General features: G+C 38.9%; 1 protein-coding gene across 1 annotated transcript; it reads left to right on the forward strand.

The window, feature by feature from the left end:
- Positions 1 to 273: 273 nt before the first annotated feature.
- TRPV3 (transient receptor potential cation channel subfamily V member 3) lies at positions 274 to 23,047 on the forward strand. Its single transcript, XM_088453677.1, has 17 exons — positions 274 to 374; positions 2,250 to 2,333; positions 7,220 to 7,303; positions 9,418 to 9,569; positions 10,172 to 10,348; positions 11,313 to 11,453; positions 12,392 to 12,672; positions 13,039 to 13,215; positions 14,355 to 14,513; positions 15,249 to 15,347; positions 16,106 to 16,179; positions 17,597 to 17,762; positions 19,155 to 19,221; positions 20,804 to 21,075; positions 21,809 to 21,921; positions 22,334 to 22,413; positions 22,932 to 23,047. The coding sequence occupies exons 1-17, from the start codon at positions 274 to 276 to the stop codon at positions 23,045 to 23,047; spliced, it is 2,343 nt and encodes a 780-aa protein (XP_088309803.1).
- Positions 23,048 to 23,197: the final 150 nt, after the last annotated feature.

Here is a 23,197-nt window from a genome sequence, read left to right on the forward strand (position 1 = left end):
ATCACATTTTCTTACATTAATATAATATTAGACCTGAGTAAAAAATACATTATCGAACTGTTCAAACTGGTTTAATAATGTTCGTGTTTGACAGTTACATTTTAACTGAAATTTATTCTGATCAATTTTTATTTTATTGTTTTCAATACTGTTAAGACTTCCCAACATGTTCCCTTCCACTGCCTTTCTGATAATGACATCTTTTCGATTAAGTTGATATCTGATCTTGACTATATGCATCATTATATTAATTAACTTTCTTATTACAGAAAGATGAGTAAGAACGAGGGGATGCCACTTCTGGCCAAGGACAGGATTCCGCCAGGGACTCCCCCAAGAACACAAAAACTGCTAGATAATGGACTAAAAAAAAGGTGAGCATTATACTAACACAGAGAGTATCATATTAGGATGACATATCTTTGAGCCCTATACCGGCGAGCTTCATACTTGCCTATTTCTTTTCTCAACAAAACACTAATGGGAATATTGATATAATCAATTAATATGACAATGTACTATAAAATTAGCATATATTACACATACACACACACACACACACACACACTCAATGACAAGGAGACAGCACCCCAGGCGCTCTGATCACTCACTGTGTCCGCTCATAGTTTCCTGGGTAAGTTTCCCTAGAAATGCTGGGTAGGTAGATCCCAGAGGCGGTGATGTGCCCGGTGCTCAGAGTGGTTCACCACCCAACTAGCAGATGGGGAATCAGCAGCAGCGGCGGTGGCCCTGGGGACTCATGCTTGGAGGGAGGGAAGGATGGTGCACACGTATGGGGGCTGGATGGTGCAGCCCCAGCCCCAGCATCACTCCGTAAACATCCAGATGGATCCAAGGAACATTTAAGTGAAAACCTGATCAAAATGATTTCAGTAGTTCTCGAGTTTATCGCGAACATACGTATAAACAAATGATTTTATAGATATAGATATATACAAAGTAAACAATACATAAATAATAAGAACCGGCTCTTTTAGGACAAAATAGTCTGTATTAAGGATTTATAGGATATTCTATGGGTGGAAACTAACCCCTCCCCCTCCAGGGATCTTTTTTGGAGCTTAAATGTGATTAAATAAACAATAACAAGGTACTAATTAGCGCATTAGCACTGGCGGTCACATAGAGTGGCAGGGGAGGCAACAAGGTGTGGTTAGAAAAACGCAGGAACCGTTTTCTGATGAGCCTCTGCAAATTCGTTCGCAACTGTAGAGACTTCTGCGTCTTAGGAGAACCGTTCTGTCTGAGACAGCATAGGCTTACTCAGAAGTTCGATTTACAGTACAACCGATTTTTCCGATGTCTCTGCTTTTGGTTATAAGCAGCAGATGTGAGACACCGGAGGTCTGTGTCTCAGTACTCAAGACATCATCTTAGTAATTAGTGTATTTTTGCTGCATACGGAATCACAGTCATAACAGGATTTGTATCAATCTCTGAATAAGGCCCATTCTCCTTACAATTTGACATTAATGTAAGTATTTTTTCCCTAAAAATTGGTAAAAAAATAAAATAAGTAAAAAAAAAAAAGGTAAAAACTTGAAAAACATAATAATGTAAATGTTAAAATAGGAAAAGTGTAAACAAAAAAAAAAGTGATTTTGAAAAATAAAGCGTTTTTTTTTCCTTCAGACACTCCAGCTAATCCTGAGATGGCATTACTAATCAGAGGATAGCAGAAGTATATTAACCCTTTCCCCCTGGTATGGCTATTCCTTACAATAGCTTTTATTGGGAAGGGGATATTTGATAAATAGGCAATAGCCCTAAACCCTTTTGGAGAAGGTAGAACTTTCAGCCTTAATAAATACATATGTCCCACAAACTAGAAGACTATATACATTCCATTATAATATATCAGGAATAATTATGGATTGTTATGTATCAATCATAGAAACTAGTTATCAGAACATTATGCAAACAAGACAACTTTATAATTGCAATATCTATTCTTAGGCACAAATAACATGCCTTACTACAGCAACACAACTGGTTAGGTAGGGCTCTGCCCTAATTTATGAAACTCAGGCTATGTGTGCTTCCTTTATCACAAAGACTTTCCAGCTGCTCAGTCCTAAAGCAGATGTCCTACTCAAGCACTTAAGAAGAGGAGAGTACACAGAAAATACATTTTCTTTCTTTTTTGGGGGGTCAATCAGTTCCTTAAATATTTTACCAATGTCACTCCAGCATCTTGATCGATTACTGACAGAAGCCTCTATTTCCAGTGACACCACAGATTTCCCAGTGGTACCCAGCAAATCTGCGTTCCCTGTGTTTTCCAAACCTATGGATTCAAATATAAAGCCATGGTGAGTACTTATGTTTCTAATCATACATTTATTAATACATCCATTAGAGTACAATACAGGTTAGTTTGCTGTATTTCATGTTTTGCTATTGTTAGCGTTAGTCATCACTCTGACTAGTTCAATCCCTATCGCTGATGTGATTAAAGGCTACAAATGAAGGACTGTATGGTCTTAGCTTATGAATATTACTATATTCGTCTTTTAGGAAAAAAAGGTTTGTGTGTCACCACAGTTCCATCACACAGATTTCTCATAGTGCAAGTTATAGTTATAGTACAATACTGTATGTGTCTTTATGCAGGGAGCTGCACTGTAATCATCATTACAGACCAAACCTCTGCCCAGAAAATGCTGAAAGTGATAAACAGCTCTGCATCTCATAGGTGTGGAAGAATATGAGCACAGATAGATATATATATATATATATATATATATATATATATATACAGTATGTATATACTGTGTGTGTATATATATATATATATATATATATATATATATATACAGGTTGAGTCTCCCATATTCAAACATTCCGACATACGGAATAGTCCGGAATACTGATTTTTTTTTTTAGCGTGACTGAGATAGTGAGACCTTTGCTTTTTGATGGTTCAGTCTACTCAAACTTTGTTTAAGGCACACTATTATTAAAAATATTGTATAAAATTACCTTCAAGCTGTGTGTATGGAGTGTATATGAAACATAACTGAATTTTATGTATGTACAAAAACTTTGTTTGAGCCACAAAATTATTGAAAATATTGTATAAAATTACCTGCAGACTGTGTGCATAAGGTGTATATAACACATAAATGCATTCTGTGTTTAGATTTGGGTCCCATTCCCAAGATATCTCATTATGGTATGCAAATATTCCAAAATATTCCAATATCCAAAATACCCCTGGGTACAAGCGTTATGGATATGGGAGACTCAGCCTGTATATGCATTTTGCCTCATTTCAAATTATAATATGAACATCCTAATAAATCAAATCTTGATATCTAACTATGTCACTTTGGGTTCACTCTTTGGGATACAATATTAGTTAAGTTTATATGTGATTTTATATACAAAAAACACTAGTTAAAATGGTCTTTTCCATAATTCTACAGATGTACTTTATGTATTAGACTTGGGTTAGATCACGATTTTTTTTATAGTTATTCTGCTCCTGTACATGTGTACTGTATTTATGCACCTTACATGTGTACTGTATTTATGCGCCTATACATGTATACTGTATTTCTGCTCCTGTACATGTGTACTGTATTTCTGCTCTTGTACATATGTACTGTATTTCTGCTCCTGTACATGTGTACTGTATTTCCACCCTATCGACATAATACATTTTGCTGTCAATCGGAGTATTGGAATTATCACAGCAGCACAGAGTATCTCAGTAAATTAATGATCTGTCCATATTAGTAAAATTGGAAAATATTTTCCAAGCACTTTTTACCTAAACCTTTGATGATACAATACCAAAAATACCATGTGTGATGTAAATCAAACTACAATGTGCATAAAATGATGAAACGGCCTTTCCTCCTTCTAGTAGCGTTTCTCCTTTTGTCAGCAGATGTATCTTTCAGCGCAGTCAGAGATATCAGCATGAAAAAAAAAGAAATATAAAAATGTGGTATAGTAATTTTTTCTTAAAGTGAAAACACCCGGTGGTGATCACACTCCTCCACTCCTAAGTAGATGAATAATAATAATATTTCCACTTACAAGAACACATATACACATGGGCTCATCAACAGATCCTTAATCCTTGATCACCATTTGTACCATGAAACAACAAAAGAAGCACAATAGTGTAATATCACTCAAAGTATAGACTAGTGATGATCATATCCATGCGCTCCATAGTAACATTGTTTTGTAGCCATTGATGTAAACTTACTTGTCAGGTGATCTCTTCCGGTAAACAGCCTCTCCACAATTCTGGGAAGCAGCGCAAAGACAGACATACCGGGAATCTGATATGAGTTCTTCCCACTGCACTGCACATGCGCCTCCAGTGTCCACTCACATGACAGAGTGGATGCTGGCCACAAGGGGCAGAGCGACGCGGAAGGAGCAGGAGCAGTGATGCTCCTCTCCCCCTACTGAGGTAAGCTTCAGCTCATTTCACCATCAGCAAAACGGAAACATGACCTTTCCGTTCTTCTCTGAATCACTGCCCCCATACTATTTAATGGGGAAGTGATTCTAACACTGATCATGGGAACCGAGACTTCTCCACAGTATACCTCTTCCTGAATATCAGGAAGCAGTGGAAAGCCCTTTTTTCTGAAGTGCTTCTTGAAACAGGGCATTTCATTGCTGAATACATAGGCATCTTTATAATGGGTGCACCCAATATGGGTGCACCCTGCACCCATATTTAATAATATACTTACCTCTCCGCAGATTCCTATGTGCTGCTCCGCAGCGCCGGAACAGCGCTACAGAGCAGCAAAAACTCACTGGGAAAATGGCGATGGGCATATAGTAGTATGTGGAGAGCGATTTAGAGAATCACGTATACATAATGTCTTCCTTTCACTTTGCAAAAAACATTTGCCATCTCAGGATGGCATAATGAGGCCTATTGGGGGAGAAGAGCAGCGAAGACTGCTGTCTTCTTGCCTCCTCCGAGTCCTCTCTGCCCCCTTCTGTGACACCGGCCAATCAGGTGCCCCAGGAGAAAGCAGCAGGGGAAAAAAATGCAGCTGAGTTTGTCTGTGTGCAGAACTTATACCAAGTCACAATGCACAGTGCAGAGTGGACTGCCTGATACATACATATGTATACATAATGGGTGGACTGGACACATATATATGTCCCAGAGTGCCACGTTGCCACTGGATGAGGAGGAACATGGAGAGGAAATCCTCCTGCTATCTCTCTGCGTTAGGTGGTGTGGTGGCGGGGGAATTGGTATGAAATACCGCCGGCCGCACGGGCGGCCGGCGAGACTTCCCGGCAGCGGCAGCCCGACATCAGCAGAGCTCCGAGCAGCGGAAGCCCGACAGCGCTGGAAATCCCGATCGTGGATAGGTAAGTATTGTCTAACCTAACCTAACCCCCCTAACCCTAACCCTCCTTAGGGGTGCCTAACCCTAACCTCCCCCCCAAGTGCCTAACCCTAATCCCCCCTCTAAGTGCCTAACCCTAACCCCCGACTGCCTAAACCTAAGTCCCCCGGGGGGGTGCCTAACCCTAAGTCCCCCCCCGGGGTGCCTAGACCTAGCCTAACCCTAACCCTCCCAGGGGGGTGCCTAACCCTAAGTCCCCCCCGGGAGCCCTAAACCTAACCCTACCCCCAGCGGCTGTCCACTCGCGGCGCCCGGCATCACTACGATCGGGATGCTGGGCGCCGGTCTCCCGGCGTCGGGGAAATGCCGGGCGTCTACATCTAGACGCCCGGCATTTCAACCTTGCCGGCATATGACAGTCCGGAAGCCGGCTGCCGGTATTTAGGCAGTCGGCTTCCCGATTGCATACCGGTGGGGGGGCACTCCAGGAAATATATATGTGTATGTATGTAGTGCAGTCCACCCGTTATGTATACATATGTATGGATACAGTACATATCAGCAATGGGACCCGGCATATGTCATCTCAGACTGCCAATTACCCACCTCCCCCTGGCCATTTCGCTCTGCTCCTACCCCAACCGCTGCTCTTACCTGTACGATGACCCGTCGCATGCGTAGAAATTGGCTCCTTTGCGAATCCACGGTAAATGAGAGGACCGCACTAAAAGATTGGATCGCCGGAGCCCTCATTTTTTGGATTGCATCTCAGGAAAGGTAAGTATACATGAGCTATAAATTGCATCGAACTGATGAGATATATAGTGAAAAGTATCAAATAATAGCCGTAGAACTACACTCTAATGTCGTTAACCTCTTTATGTGGACCCTCTCACGGGAACCTTTCCACAGTACATTGTAGAAGATAAAAAACAGATGGTGAAAAAAGAAAAGCGTTTGCAAAAGTGATGTAGTCCTCACAGATGACGATTGCCCGGGCAAGAGCAGGAACCAGACCAACCAATACTTGCAGGCTTCCAGATTACCATACAGCATAGAGATTACCATACAGCATACAGATTACCATACAACACTCCTTGCCAATCTGTTTCGACCTGTAAGGTCTTTTTTAAGACGATCAGTTTACCAGTCGCAAAGATGTTGGATTGAGGATCTTTATCCACCAGTAGGCACAAAGTTTATTTGTAAGCCCATGTGTATATGCAAGTGGAAAACTGACAGGAGGTTCAGTCCCCTATATTATTATCTATCCAGGAGTAAGGAGTATAGCCTGCACTGCTAAAGTGTGTGATCACCACCGTGTGTTTCCACTTTAAGAACAAATGACTACACCATATTTTTCTTTCTCTTTCATGCTAATATCTCCGACTTCGATGAAAGATACATCTGTTGACAGAAGGAGGGGCGCTACTACTCTGGGTCATCATTTTATGCACATTGTAGTTTGATTTACATCACACATGGTATTTTTGGTATTGTATCATCAAAGATTTAGGTAAAAAGTGCTAGGAAAGGATTTTCCAATTTTGAAAATTTATTTTTAGTGGTGCAGTGTAACGTGACTGTGTAAATAACAATAGGGCTGAATGTAACAGGGACAAGCAGGTAGTCACAGGCTGAGATTCAGATAGTAGAAGGATCAGGTATTAGTCAAAAACGCAAGTCAGTATTTTAATATAATATTAGCAATAGATCATACGTTTTAATTTGTTGCTAAGACAAAAAATCAAAATGTGCAATTATTAAATTTTTTTAGGATTACCTTTCATACAATTGCAAATGACTTCTGTATTAGTGCTGTATAAAAGTTTTATACTGTATATTTCTACCCTAAATAGTGATAGCAGAAAAAGTGAGGACATCGACTCCCCGCAAACTCCTCAAGATGTGTCAGATTATCTGTTAAGACAATATAACACCGGGTAAGGTCTTTTTCTATGATAAATATTAGGATACATTAAGATATCCAAAAAACTAAATTGTTATTGTTTTCAATTCACTATTTGTACCTAAAGTTGGGTACACACTATGCGTTATGTAAAAAAAAATATGTCTACACAACCAAATAATGCGCATTATTTGGCTGTATAGACATGTTTTTTGTTTATATACTTGTTTTCTATGTGTTAGGTGACACGTAGCTTACATAGCCACCTTCTGCAGCTCCTAGTGTGCACAGTAATTGTCTATACTGTTTACTTGATATGCGTTATGTAAGCTGACGATCATATCGCTGAGTGCATATGTGCGGTTGTACAGACGATATGTCTGTGAACGAATGCGGTCACAGATATATCAGGTCAGCCTTGCAGCACAACCCATGCCAATATATCATGCAGATCTGTCGGTAAATCTGCCGGTGAGTATGGGCGATCCATCGATGATCAGTACATTGGCCGCAAAATCCGCTGACACTTACATCACAAATGGGGGGTCAAATTTAATGCCCGTCCAGTTGTGATGTCTGGCCAGACATATCGATGGCCGATTGGTAAGTGTGTATAGCTTTTCAAATCGGCTGCTCAGTCAGCAGGGCAACCATGTGTGGCCATGTGTATGCCCAGCATAAGCAGGCTATTTATCATAACTGGGTAATAAAAAAAAAAATTCTATCACCGCTTAGTCCAGTGATAAAAATTATTTTAACACCCGATCTATTATTAATATATCACCAGGACTGCTGAGTGATACCCAGTTCTCAGCAATACTGGCTGGCAGCAGCAAGAGAACTCTTACCACTTTGCATGCCATGCCCTCTGGATAACCATGACCTGGGACGGGATGCACTATTATCAATTATGCGGTCAAATCCCTGAAAATTCAATATTTTGGGAGTTTTACCATATTTCTCATTGACCAAGCTTTGTAAAGCTAAGCTTTCCGCAACTTGGACTTAGCGGGCAACGCCATTTTCAGATGGCGATGTCCAATAGAAGCCTATGGGCTTCTTTTGCAACTTGCTCTGAGAGGAAAGACGCATGTGCAGAGGACTTAAACCCGGTAGTCCTACATAAACCCGGAAATCCTTCTATCACAAAGGACAGCTCTTATCGGGAGAGCCTTTCTTTACGATTTTACCTGCAAATCTTCATGCATACCGGTGTTATTAACGCCAGAGCCATAACTAAACTTTTGGTGCCCTGTGCCAGAATGAGCATAGGCGCCCCCACTCTCTATTTTTCAAATAAGGACATAAGATAGTGCACCCAAAAAAGGGCCATGGCCTCATGGGGAAGGGCCAGTGAATAGATAAGGGAGGCCAGGAGATACTGAGGATAAAATAAGAGGAAGCTACAAGTGAGAATTATAATAAACAGGAAAATTGACAGGCCCAAACAGCGCCCCCTGCCCTGCAGTGCCCAGTGAAATGGCACAGGTCGCACCACCCTAGTTATGGTCATGATTAACGCTGACATGCATGTGATGAGTGGTGTGATTCATCGCATGCAAAATGCTATGCTTGTTGCATCCCGCCCGTGGTCTTTTCAGCTCACATATATGTGCATAACTGATTTTCTCAAAGTAATGCACTGACAATGCTTAATTCTATACAATACATGCAGCAGATCTGATTATGTAATGTAAGGGCGCTTCTTAAATAATCAGCTCTGTATATGTAGAGCTGCTCAAGTAATGGCTAGGCCTCAATTTCTTACTTAAAATTTATGTAAGAGACATTACATAGGGAGCTAATTTCCATTCAACATAGCTATTTACATCATTTTATTTAATGTCTTTGATTTTGTTAAGTAAGGTGCCCCTAAAAACACGGGTATATTTACTGAAGATTGGTTTGTCAAAGCCTCCGGGAATCTGGAATCCTTTATTCTCCTTGCCCACCATATCTGTGCCATGGAGGAGCTGTGCCTGGAGTAGCAATGGGGGTAGTGATTTGGGGCCACACAGCTGAGGGGCCCTGTAGTGCCATGTGTATTAACGTCAACATCATATAAAACCTATGTTGCACATACTGTATGTTACTTGTCAGCTATAATTCAGAAATGTAACAATATGTTTTGTTTGGTTTTCTTGTTAGCCCTGGCTCATTAAACCCAAAGAAAACATCAAAAAGGCCACCTAAAAATCTGTTGTTTAAAGCAGTTTCCGAAGGAGATGTGGAGTCATTGAACAGACTTCTTGAGGAAGCAAAAGAATCAGGCGCTTCATTCACCGAGAGAGGTGCACAAGGTAACTGCTCTCACATTACAGTGATACAGTCACCTTCCTACATTTTAACATTGTGAAGACACTATTATCTATTTTATGTGATTCAGTATATTACTATTTTGTGTAGAAAATAGGGTGAGACTTACAGTATGCTTTTACTACTAACATTCTCTAATTGTTATTTTGAGGCATAAGTATATACTGCTGTAAGCATGACATACACCTGATGCAGAGATACTGCAGTTTTTAGAGATATGTGCACCTCAGCATAATTTTAGAGATTTTTTATGACAGAATCTTTATGCGTGCAAAATGCGTTGTGCTTTAAATAAGGCCCAAATGAGCAAATTTGCACATTCTAGTTGAAATAGGCAGTAAATTGAATACAAAGCTCTTTTTTAGGCTTACCTTTATTCACTGAATTAGTGATAAAAATAAAATTGTAATATAACCCATAGCAACCAATTAGACTAATGCATGCTAGCATAACAAAGAGAAACTGGTTGGTTTATGCGGGTCATCATACATTGTCATTTCTTTAGATATGTAGTTAGTACTCACAATAATTAAAGTTTTGTTGGAAGGTAACACACGCTCATACTTAAAATTTCTTTATGTTTCAGATTTTTTTATGTATAAATTTACCTCAAAGGACACTGGGAAAACCTGTCTGATGAAAGCGTTACTGAACATAAATGATAACACTCATGAAATAGTGTGTATTCTGCTGTCATTTGCTGAGGAGAATGGATTCTTGGATAGATTTATTAATGCTGAGTACACAGAAGAAAATTATAAAGGTAAGTAACATCGCTTGTACAGTGCTGCCTACCTGCCACCTTTGCAGCTACTTGAATCAGGACAATCTGCGTGTTGATTAAGTGCCAGGTTATCCTCTACCTCCTATCTCTCCTCCAAATTAATTGCCGTTCACACAAATGTGAGGTGTGCGGCGCACTCATTTAACATAGACGTGAACGCCAATAAGGGCACTCAGATTGGGACTGTTAAGAAGTATACAGTGTATGGCTGATAAAATTATTCCAACCAATAAAGGAACGTAGAACAGGGATGATGAACATAGAACAGGGAGGTCAACTGCCAGTAAATGTGCTGTACTGACCAACAAACTCTTGTAACATATTAAGCCAATAGTATGAAAAAACTAGCAGTCAGAATATAGAAGATCCAGGCCCCCATTTATTAACGAGTTTTATCACCAAAACGAGTGATAAATGTCACTGTGTATGATAAATGGTGCTCCAGCCAATCAGCTCCAAGCTGTCATTTTTCTAACAGTTGACCATTGGGAGCTGATTGGCGGAATAGGGTTGGACAACTCCCTCCGGGGGTGTCTAACCCTAACCCCTCATTCCCCTAGCCTAACCCTAACCTTCCTCTGGGGGTGCCTAAAGTTAACCTCCACCCCGCGCTGCTTACCTCGTTCGGTATGCTGGGTGTCGGAATTTCAGCGTGGGGCTAAAGATATGCATCGGTATTTCGACACCTATCTTTAGTCCCGGGTCGCCTTCCGCCATTGGGATTCCGATGGCCGGTATTCCGGGCGGCGGTAAAATAACCGCATCCCAAACAATGAATGTCTACCTCTGAATAAAGGAAGGAAAATATATTCACAAATTGTATTTGATACTATCTGACAGTATAAAGTTCAAGGGCAAATTTGTTTTATCTGATACTTATTGAAACATTTTTTGTACCGCTATTGGTCACAAACACTGAAATAGACTTTGTCTCTTCTTCTAGGTCAAACTGCACTGAATATAGCCATCGAGAGGCGAGAAAGTGACCTTGTCAAGTGTTTAATTAAGAAAGGGGCGAATATTAATGTGCGGGCACAAGGTCGCTTCTTTAACCCAAAACATAAACATGAAGGGTTCTATTTTGGTAAGTTAGACTAATTCTAGGGGGTATATATTTACTAAAGTGCGGGTTTATAGAACTTGAGATATTGCCCATAGCCCAATTAAGATTCTACCTTCTAGAAGATAGTAGGTAGAAACTGGTAGGTTGCTATGGGCAACAACTCCACTTATAAAAACCCGCACTTTAGTAAATATACCCCTAAAGTTTGATAACAGTGTAATATTTTTTTACTGTAATGTTTTTTTTTAATCCAAGTATCCAGTTATGAAAACAATCAAAACCAAATAATAGAAAATCTGCACAATAACTCTACTCAAAAATTACATATATATAATTATATACATTACTAAACTTTCTATGAGGAAGGCCATATTTGGCAATTGTTTAGAGTTTTTAATGTAAATTGTTAGAGCTAAGAAAATATATTGCCATCTAGAGTAACAAGTCATATTATTTTTATTATCATTTATTTATTTATATAGTGCCGCCAGTTATGCAGCATTGTTCAGATAATATTTGCCATTCACATCCTTCCCTGCTGTAATGGAGTTTACAGTGTAGATCTACTAACACACAAGCACACACACGTTAGTCAATAAACTTAACGGTATGTATTTGGAGTTTGGGAGAAAAATGGAATCTGGAGGAAACCCAAACACAGGAGAACATGCAAAGAGATAGGATCCTGAGGGGAGCTGTATCCCCAAAACAATGAATCAGCTTCTAGATATAATTTATCTACTATAGTGCAGTCTGTAAAATGATAGCTAGATTCTGAATGGTTGCTATACAACTCCTCACATGGACGGGAATCAAAAGCATGACCCAGTGCCATGAGGCAGCAATACTAACCACTGTGCCATTGTGCAATAGGTGTCGCCACTGTTACATCCTTGTAAACTCACGGTAAAAGTACTTTACAAGCCTATATATTAAGTTAGTCTCTATTGTATTTCAAGGTGAAACTCCACTGGCTCTTGCTGCATGCACCAACCAACCAGATGTTGTACAACTGCTCATGGAGAACAGCCAGACCAATGTCACCATCCAGGACTCTCTGGGAAACACCGTTTTACATGCATTGGTGACTGTGGCAGAGAATTCTGAAGCACAAAATGCCTTTATAATACGCATGTACGATACAATCCTACGAACCTGTAAAAACAAGTCTTTAGAAAGCATTGAAAATGATGATGGTCTCACTCCAATGCAACTGGCAGCTAAGACGGGGAAGACTGAGGTAAGACAATGTCCAGACTAAAAATAAAGATGTATTAAATTTAATGAAAAAGTTGCTATGGTGCACGTTACATCACACAGTGAGATCAATATTTCTTATTGCTCTTTATTTTAGAAAAGCATTACATCAGGTGAAATAGGGGTCTATGTACTAAGCCTTGGAGAGAGATACAGTGGACGGAGATAAAGTACCAACCAATCAGCTTCTAACTGTCATTTTTCAAACACAGCCTGTAAAGTGACAGTTAGGAGCTGATAGGTTGGTACTTTATCTCTGTCTACTTTATCTCTCTCCAAGGCTTAGAACATAAACCGCAGAGTCTTTAACCTGTGCAATATTAATGTGCACATCCTATGTTTGCTCTAGATCCTGCATTACATTCTCAGCCGAGAAATCAAAGAAAAGGAAAATAGGATCCTCTCCCGAAAGTTTACAGACTGGGCTTATGGGCCGGTTTCATCGTCTTTGTACGACCTGAAAGATGTGGACACTTGTTCGCGGAACTCATTGCTTGAAATTGTGGTTTACAACACACACATTAATGTAAGTGGAAAGGCAACCAAAGTCTGCAATCCTACTGGATATACTTTTATTTTACCGTAGATAACAATCTCATGTTTGTTCTTACATTTTGTCATAATCATAACAAAAAAACCTCCCCAGGCCAGGAATACTTATTTTTTAAATAAAAACACTATTTTATATAACATATATTTGCTAACATCTATTATGATTCTATAGGGCATCAAGGAGGGCATAAAATATTGAAAGGTTTGGGTAAAGGATGCCGGCATCCCAACCCTACACCTACCACTAAACCTAAGCCTCCCCTCCTAGTGCCTAACCCTAATCCTCCCCCTAACCCCACTACTTACCATCGGGATGCTGGCGCTGGGATCCTGACTGGTGTCCGGATTACGGATTCGCCATTCTGGGCACCGGCATCACGCCAGCCGTGATTTAAAATACACCCCTATTAAAATACCTTGTATTTACCCAATAGCATCCCCTGCTGATCGTGGGGTCACTTATCTGCTAGCTGGTGCTCCTCCATATTGGTAATGGGCAGGGAGTGTGGCGCCGGGCTATGATGTCAAAGCCTAGTGCCACAATCCCTATCTCAGGAGCAGAAGATACTGCTTCACTCTCTTGTTCCGTAAGGGGATGGGATGGGACACCCAGGGTGCCTCTGCCAACTCCAAATACAATATACTGATACTGTAAGATTGTATATAGAGTTTTGAATGCAACATTTAATAAACAATTGCAATATATTACAAAAAAGAACATATATGGTATAACAAACCTGTATATATTATTATTGTTTATTTATATGGTGCTACAAAGTGCCTGTACTTTCATGATATATCAGACTCCCAACATATATATTTAAAATTGAATGTTTGTGTGCATTTAAATATGGATCCTTCTCTCTCCACCATTGTTTTAGCTTTCATTGAAGACCTCTTTTGTTAGTTAGAGAAGCAGTAATTGCAAGTAGTCCTTATTTTGTTCAAGTGCTTCTTAGTTTAAAATTGGTAAGATAGGTATGAGTAAATGCTGTAGCTTAAAAAGCAATACTAGGATAGTAAAATAACAAATACATATATTTTACATAAAGAATATAACTTTATCAGTTTTGTTCCTTTGTAAATATAAGACATCTTCTTATTTTCTCCTAGAACCGCCATGAACTGTTGGCTTTGGAACCTCTCCATAACCTGCTTCAAATGAAATGGACAAAGTTTGCAAGATACATGTTCTTTTTTTCTTTTCTTCTGTCGTTCATGTATAATGTTGTCCTAACATTAGTCTCCTATTACCGACCACGTGGAGATCAGGTATGTCCTCAGCCATTAAGTTCATTAATGAATAATGAATTAATCAGTAGCGTCCCTACTATCTAACCCAGAGTTTACAAAATGCCACCATTACAGTGAAGGTTTTGAGGATATCTATGCTTGAGTCCAGATGGTTTAATCATATTGGCTAAGGTATTAATTAAGTCACATGTGCTCAAACATGGATATCCTTAAAACCTGGACTGTAATGGTGGAGTTTGTGAAACTCTGCTCTAACCAATAATGTCCTTCAAGAGTGCACTCACCAGGGTTTTAAATACAAAATGTATTATCCACATAGCCAGTTAGTACAAGTTGACATTTTGGTCTGGTACCAGACTTTGGCAAGACTCACACAATCTCACACAGGACACCACCAACCTGTGTCGGATTGTGCGAGTCTTGACAAAACCAAAACGTTGCCATGTACTAATTGTTTGGATTGTGAGTAATACAGTAATATGTGTGTGTGTATTCTTTTACACATATGTACAAGTCACAATTCCTGCTGCACTCTTATATGCATATGTAATACAAGGCGAACATTGCAAAATATTTGTTTTCAGTTATTATAAGATCATTACCAATATGATCATATTGCGGATTGTTGTGTATTTATGACATAGAATATGTACATTTTTTAAAATGTAACAATAATATAACTCATACCAGAATATAAAGATATTATTTGTGACATTACGAATGGGCAATAATATGTGTCTTCCATTGCCGCAGGCTCTGTATCCATTAAGTCCAACATATGATCGAGGATGGATACAGCTGGTCGGACAAATGTTTATTATTGTTTGTGCTACATTCCTCATGATCAAAGAGGTGAGTAATCACATAGGTTTTGAATTACGCTGCATAATTATGCAAATTACTCATTGCTTATGCTGTGTAAGTTTTACAATGTTTCTTAATTCTTTGCATAATTTTGCATTTGATGCTGTGTCATATTTATACTAAGCAATTATTTGGGCGTGTTAACCAGTGTAAAAACCTGTTTGCAATTTACAGCTAGTAACAATTTAATATAAAAGTTGATATTCCATGGAGTACAGTAAACATGTGTACAGCCTTACTGGAACACACATGATTCATTTATACACAGATGCTGCTTAAAAATAACGTTGCGATAGATTTCTGGAATTATTTTTAAATAAAAATGAAGCATAGTGACAATTCGGTGCAGATAGTGTATTTGTAAATAGTAATACAGAATTTATGTCAGACAAGAGCCTATTCTAATAATTTACAGTGCATTAATCATAGAAATAATTGATTTATTAACACAATCACCAGAAATAATTTCTATTGATGAAAAGGTTTACCACTGGGATATATATTGAGTTATAAAATAGGTCTTAAAATAAGGAAACAAAAAACAATAAACAACAATCAACAAAAATAGTACAGGGAAATCATCTAAAATACATTACACCTGCTCTAAAAATGTCCTTAATACTGTAAAGTATTTTTTCTCTCCTGACGAGGAAGATTCAAGCATATAAAGCTCCTTGTTTTTGAAAATATGTTGCATGTAATATACTGATGACTGATACTTAATAACCTCTTTGTCTCCTGCATAGGGTGTGGTTATCTGCTTGGTGAAGCCGTCAGATCTTCGTTCAGTTCTGTCAGACTCTTGGTTTCATATTTTATTGTAAGTAGCTAAATCCACCCCAATAGGCGTAAATTGTTTTGCTCCTTTTACAGACCACATACAGTGCATTCTGAATAAGAACTCTAAAACTGTGTTTCCTATCCTTAAACGTACCGTGAATACAACTGTTTGTTTCCATCTTCATATATACTGTAGGGTGGGATGTACTAAGTATTGTATCCGCTGGTGATAATATCGCTGGTATATACCTAGAAAATCACAAAAGTCAGCATTCCCAATAAGAGCTGTCCTTTGCGATAGAGGAACTTCTGGATTTATGACCCATAAGTCCCTCTGTCATCCTTCTGCTCATGCGCACAAGGACACGTGCGCCGTGGGGGGAGCTGGGAGGGATTCGATTGGATCCCTCTCAGGGGGCATCCTGATAAGAAGCCCATAGGTTTCTATTGGGTATCGCTATCTAAAGTTGGCGTTACCCACCAGGACGAAGCTGCTTAGTACATATGGGAAATGAGGTAAAAAACCCCGAAAATTGCATTTTCAGGGGTTTTACCGCATTTTTCATTTTAGTACATCCCGCCCCTAATCTTCATCTTATAGCTACAAAACTCGTTCACTTATAAACTGTACTTATCTCACATGGTGCAGGCAGCTGTTATGAGCTGAGCTATTGGTTACGGGATGACAGGCTACACAATTCATGATGAACCTGTAACATCACTGATTCACTTTATTTGAACTAATTATCATGAGGCCTGATTAAAATGATGAAGGCAATAGTCCCTAGAAAATTGATACTCTGCATTATTATAAATATTGTTGCAGATGGCAAAATGGCTGCCAATAACATTCACTATATAACATACATAAGACATAGTCATGGAATTAATTCTTAAAACAAACTAAAATGAATATAACCTGATTTTCTATGGCAATTTTCCATTTTGCCTTTTTTGGGTGCTTTTAGCCTATCTCACAATAACCTTAATAGATATTTTATGGGGACAATTCAGTTAGCTGCGATGTGCCGTCAACAGCACATCACGACCAGTAACATCGGTAGTTTTTTCATAGAGATGCGTTGGAAAAGCTACAGGTACCGTACCTGCCAGATATCTGCGCAGCCAATCAGTGCTGCAATGCTCTGCAGCACATCATGACTATTGTCCCTTACATATTTTGTATTTGTGCTGGAATCTTTTTACTATGAAAAAAAAATGAATATACACTATGTCGCCAATGCCAATCATCTTTTACATACATTAAAGGAAACTGTGAAGTGTGTTACTATTACACAAGTTTTCCCAGTGTGTGAAGTGATGGCATCAGATATGATCAATTATACAGATATTCCTGACAGTAGATAATCTACAATTTGCTCTGGTTGAAATTATTAATGTTTCATTTACTGTATCAATTACTCCAAACACAATAAACATGCCTTTTTCCTTTGCAGTTTCATTCAAGCAGTCCTGGTTATTTTGTCAGTTTTCTGTTTCCTTTTTGGAGTCAAAGAATATCTGGCCTTTCTCGTATTAGCCATGGCGCTTGGATGGGCAAACATGCTGTATTACACCAGAGGATTTCAGTCCCTGGGCATCTACAGTGTGATGATACAGAAGGTAAGTGTCAGCACTCACTGTTCTGCAATAGGTCTTCTGTATGATGTCATATGAATAAGAGAAACCTAGCACTAGGGCTTCCATAACTTTAAAGTAAAAATCTAAGTAAAACCACCACATCGTTTAAAATGTGCTCAGGCCATAAAGTCCAACTGCTACTCCCCATTGGGTGCCTAATATGTGCTCTGAGGCCAGACACATCAGAAGTCTGGTTTACGGAAAAATAAGCACTACAATTGTAAGATTGATGGTGCATATAAAGGGGGACTCTGCCTGAAAAAAACAGGACACGCGATTTGATACCATCTATTGTTTATTAGATGACAAACGGTACGTTTCCTCATACACTTAGCGCCCAGTGTGATTGAGCCGCTCCAAGAGTTATAGCTTACCGTATTTTCTTTACATTTTGTGTCAGATTCAATTAGAAGTGGTGCTTACCGTGGGCTTGTAGCAGTGACTGGGGCTATTGAAGTGCAGCCTGCTGTAAGCCCGCCGCATGCTGCACTTTCCGCAGAGATCTGTTTACCCAATCCTAAGGTACGAACAGATATCTGTGATAAAGTAAGTAGGGTTTTCTGGTCTTACCACAGCTGCTGTAAACACGTAAACGTTAGCTGCAGGTTTATCACGGGAGGAAATGGGCTTATAATAGAATAGTTCCAGGCATTAAAGCTCGAGGCTATCTGCCCACAGTAAGTACCACGGTAATTGAATCTGCCCAACAATGTACTAGAGACACTGGGTTGCGATTTTAACTGTATAGGAATTTATACATGAACAAACATGTACAAAGTTGTGGGTGAAGCACAACAGAAATTAGCGTTAGAAAAAGCCATGGCTGCAGCACTTCGTACTCAGATTCAGACACAGTCGCACAGATACAAGAATGTAGCACAACTAATTGACAGGTGCAAACTAGCAAAGTAGTTTTGTCACACTCAGTTGTTTTATTTATGTGAATAAGACGTACATTTTGAGCGAGAAAGATTTCTACATGATGTCACTAGTTACTAATATCATGTTAAACTACTCTATAGAATTTTTATTATTATTAATAATAATAATAATAATAATAATAATCTCCATTGAGTATAATCAGTAAAATTTAGATTATCCGATCAGTAACCATTTTATATAATAGAGAATTTTCTGCCTTATTTTTATTATATAAGCTACAGTCTGATAACTTTGTTGTCAGTTACACATTTGACAAATCACATAATATTTTATATAAACCAACCACTTACCTTGCACAACTTCTCTCCCATTAATGTTGATTCTTTGTGGAAGAAACTGCCAATTATTGAACATATGCATTCTTCTATCATTTGTAGTACTGTAAACTTAGACCTTAATATTAACATTACATTGATTATCGTTTTTTTCTAGGTCATCTTGAATGATGTTCTGAAGTTTTTATTTGTCTATATTTTATTTTTGTTTGGGTTTGGAGTAGGTAAGTCCATTTTCTGTACATTATAAGGATGTATATTATTAAAGTGGTAATGTAGCATACTCACTGCTTTATTTAATTAAGAGGAAAACCATAATCATTGCTCTCAATGTAAGATGTAAATTTTTGGTGCCTATGTAGAGTTGATGTCTGAGTGTATTTTTGTGTAAAATACTTATTTCCTTTAGCCTGTAGATAGATTTAGTTGTGCCTTATGCACACGACGCCCTACAGTTAGAGAGTTAAAGAGGTGGGCAAATGTATAGTTCAAAATACAGGAAACGGGGGGACCCTGAGCACTGTCAAAAAGTCACTTTAGGTGAAGCAGTAGATGGATTGTGAATATACATCTAAAAAATACTTGATAGAGTATATATGATTATAGCTAATAAAAATGGTTGCACACTTATGCTGCCAATAGAAATACCTAGATCACTCCAGAAATTCCAGTTACCACAACAGTAATAACAGCGCAATAGTGTAAGAGAAAAAAATGGAATAGGGAAAAAAGAAAAAGAACCGTATGAGATAAATTCTCAATGATAAATATTTGACAGGCAAAGGATTTATACATAAAGATCTAAAATCAATATTCAATAAAACATATTATAACTTATAAGCATATATCCTTAAATAGGTCAAGGTGGGTATATACAACATACTTGTGGTAAAGGTTTGTAGATAGAATCCAGATAAGAGCTGGAAAATAGTGTGTGCTGCTCACTCACTGGCTGATTGTAATACAGCTTACTATGAGAAATAGAAGGTTGGTTACCGGTTTCACAAATGAAGTCCATCTGTGACAGTCAGAGGGTGATCATACCGATTCCCCAATGGCGTGCCAGTAGGGTACAGCATTTTCTGCAGATTTGTGCAGTCCCTTGCGGGTGGATGGTGGACTGACTCTATTCCTTCCTAGCTAGTGCCACCCAGGTTAAAAGTATCCAGAGGTTCTTTTCATGGGACCTGACCATTACTTCTTCATTGTCATTGGTCACTGCTTTGCATTGAAGAATGAAAGACTTATGCCCTTGAGCCTGGTGCACTTCATAGACCAGAAAAAAAAATCAACACACGAGCAGCCCCAACACTTAGGAGGAGATTTCTCAAAGCTTGGAGAGAAATAAAGTACGAACCAATTGGCTCCTGTCATTTTTCAAACCCAGCCTGTAAAATTAGAGTTAAAAATTGATGGGTTAGTACTTTAACTCTCTCAAAGCTTTGCTAGATCTCCCCCCTAGAGAGGAAGGAAGCGGCAACTCATGAATGGACAACCAGACCTCCAATCAGACAGTGCTTTTACTCACACGCCTACCTTTCGTAGCTATTTGAATTTTGGATCCACTCAAGAACCAAAGTGATATGGTATCAACAACGCCAACCTGGGCTATGGGATAAGAAGAGGGGCTGGGTGAAGCTTGGGGTTGTCATTAAAAAGACAACTCCAAGAAAATTAAAACTTCAATTTATGTTTCAAACTTTAACAGCCCAAATATGCAGTGACAGATTTTTATTTCTTTTTTTAAACAGAATTTTTTATTAAATTGATGCATTTGTTCCTTTTGTTTGTTTGTTTTTGCAACAGCACTTGCCTCACTAATAGAAAACTGTGCTGATGGCGATGAATGCAGCGCCTATAAGAGTTTCAGCACAGCTATTGTGGAACTGTTCAAGCTCACTATTGGTCTGGGAGACCTGGAGATCCAGCATGACTCAAAATATCCGGTCCTGTTTCTGCTTCTTCTGATTGCTTACGTCATACTAACGTTTGTGCTGCTTCTAAACATGTTAATTGCATTGATGGGAGAAACCGTGGAAAAGATTTCGAAAGAAAGTGAGCACATTTGGAGACTACAGGTGTGTATGTAACTCATGTACGATAGATTGACGCAAGTTTTTCTCAGTCAAAAACAACTTTTCACAGAGAATTTTTGGTGCCCTGTGCCAGAAAGAGCATTGGTGCCCCCCTCAATTTTCAAAGGGACATAATGCACCCAAAAAGGGCCATGACTTCATGGGGAAGGGCCAGGGAAGAGATAGGGGAGGACAGGAGATGCTGGGGATGAAATAAGAGGAAGCTACAAGCAAGAATGATAATAAACTGAAATTTGACAGGCCCAAACAGCGTCCCGTGACCAGTGGTTCCCTGTGCGATGGCACCGGCCGCACTATCCTAGCTATGGCCCTGACTTTTCATATACCACCATATACGTATAATGGCTACAGCAGTGCAGGGACTGGCGTGTTCTACATTGTTGTTCTTTTTCACATAAACAATCATATACAAGGCTGGCAGATGCATCTCGGAATGAACTACTTCTACTTTCAAATATCCAAACTAAGGTGGAGATTTATCAAGCTTGGAGAGAGATAAAATGGAGAGAGATAAGTACTAAGCAAACAGCTCCTGTCACTTAACAAAATGACAGGAGCTGATTGGTTGGTACTTTCTCGCTCCACTTTATCGCTCCCCAAGATTTGATCATTTTCCCCCTGAATCTTCTAGACCATCACATGTATCTAATCGATAATAAAAAGAATATGCACCGACTATAACACAATGATAATTTCTCTTTTCTTGTACTGCCAGAGAGCTCGGACTATATTGGAGTTTGAGAAGAGTTTGCCAATGTGGCTTAAGGCTAAATTTCAGCTTGGAGAATCATGCACTGTATCCAAAAATGACAACAGAACATGTTTAAGGTAACGTCCTGCATACATTACTTAGGGGTGAGATCATTGCACCCAGTAGGATTAACCCCTTAATACAGTTTATTCAATTGAACTGCAGTTATTAAATGTGATTTTTTTTTTTTAACAAAATACATGTACTCAGAAAAATATTAAAATAAAAAAAGTTGAAAAATTAAATGATTAAAATGCTTCTGAAAGAAATGAAACAGGGCATAATATCTAACCAATGTGAGTGCTAGAAATGCACAATTGGAAAAGTGTGTGAAGGGGGGGAGGGGATTTATGAACATAGAAAAGGTCATCTTATATGATGCCGAGAGCTCCTGAAGACCCCATTTACTGCTGGTTGTGGGGATGGCATTGTTCAGTATACGATGGGGACCACTTCATATAACTAATGCATATTCTGTTTCCTCAACAGGATAAATGAAGTTAAATGGACTGAATGGCACAATCATGTTACCTGTATAAATGAAGAGCCAGGTTTCGCAATGTTTACTGGTATGTAAATGAGTTTTAAGTGCTTCTTAAAATGAAACTTAGGGATTTCTCTTTGGATTTGGTAGCAATAAAGTTTACCAACTGGTTACATATTAGTCTCATTTTGGCCAGTATGGGAATGTCCCGGCACATTTGCTGGTTTATAAAGCAAATTAGCATCTACTACACTATCATGTCCAGTCACAAGTCCTAAGCAGTCTGAAGGTAACATGCACCTACTGCAAGACCTTTCTCTGGGCAATGTCTCATTGCTACAAGGTGTATGGTGGAACATACATGCAGTAAATTGTCCCTCTGTCCTATTTTCCTGGATCCAGCAGTGCTATTGAAAAAAATCTAGAATGGACTGTTCCTACCGATTCAGACTTTGTAAAGTTATTCAGCAAAAGTAATTAGTATAAATTATGTACAGTAACTACAGTAGTTTCAAATGTACCACGTAGATTGCCATTAGCTGAACAACAATATTATATAATAACATCATATATTCAACATACCCTTTGTTTTTCTTTGTGAAGGAATGAGCTACAACAACTTGATTGCTGAAGATGAACCTGATAGTTTTGAGAATGATCGACCGGTTACAATTGACTTCAGAGATTCAATGGATCCAACATACGAGACTACAGTTTAAGATGTCTGAGTGATGGGTTATAGCTGGGCATAGCTGGTTGTAGCTGGGCATAGCTGGTTGTAGCTGGGCATAGCTGCATCTTAGAGCAACGGTTAGATTATGGAGTATGACAAAAGCCAACAAAAAAATGTTAATGAATTTGTTTTACAT

The sequence above is a fragment of the Taudactylus pleione genome, unplaced genomic scaffold (assembly GCF_031769625.1).
Source record: "Taudactylus pleione unplaced genomic scaffold, aTauple2 ptg000585l, whole genome shotgun sequence".
NCBI classification, from domain to species: domain Eukaryota; kingdom Metazoa; phylum Chordata; class Amphibia; order Anura; family Myobatrachidae; genus Taudactylus; species Taudactylus pleione.

Coding starts and splice junctions, on each gene's coding strand:
- TRPV3 (XM_088453677.1), top strand. CDS start 274: ATGAGTAAGAACGAGGGGATGCCACTTCTGGCCAAGGACAGGATTCCG. Junction 10,349..11,312: donor CACAGAAGAAAATTATAAAG/GTAAGTAACATC, acceptor CTCTTCTTCTAG/GTCAAACTGCACTGAATATA. Junction 22,414..22,931: donor AGGTTTCGCAATGTTTACTG/GTATGTAAATGA, acceptor TTCTTTGTGAAG/GAATGAGCTACAACAACTTG.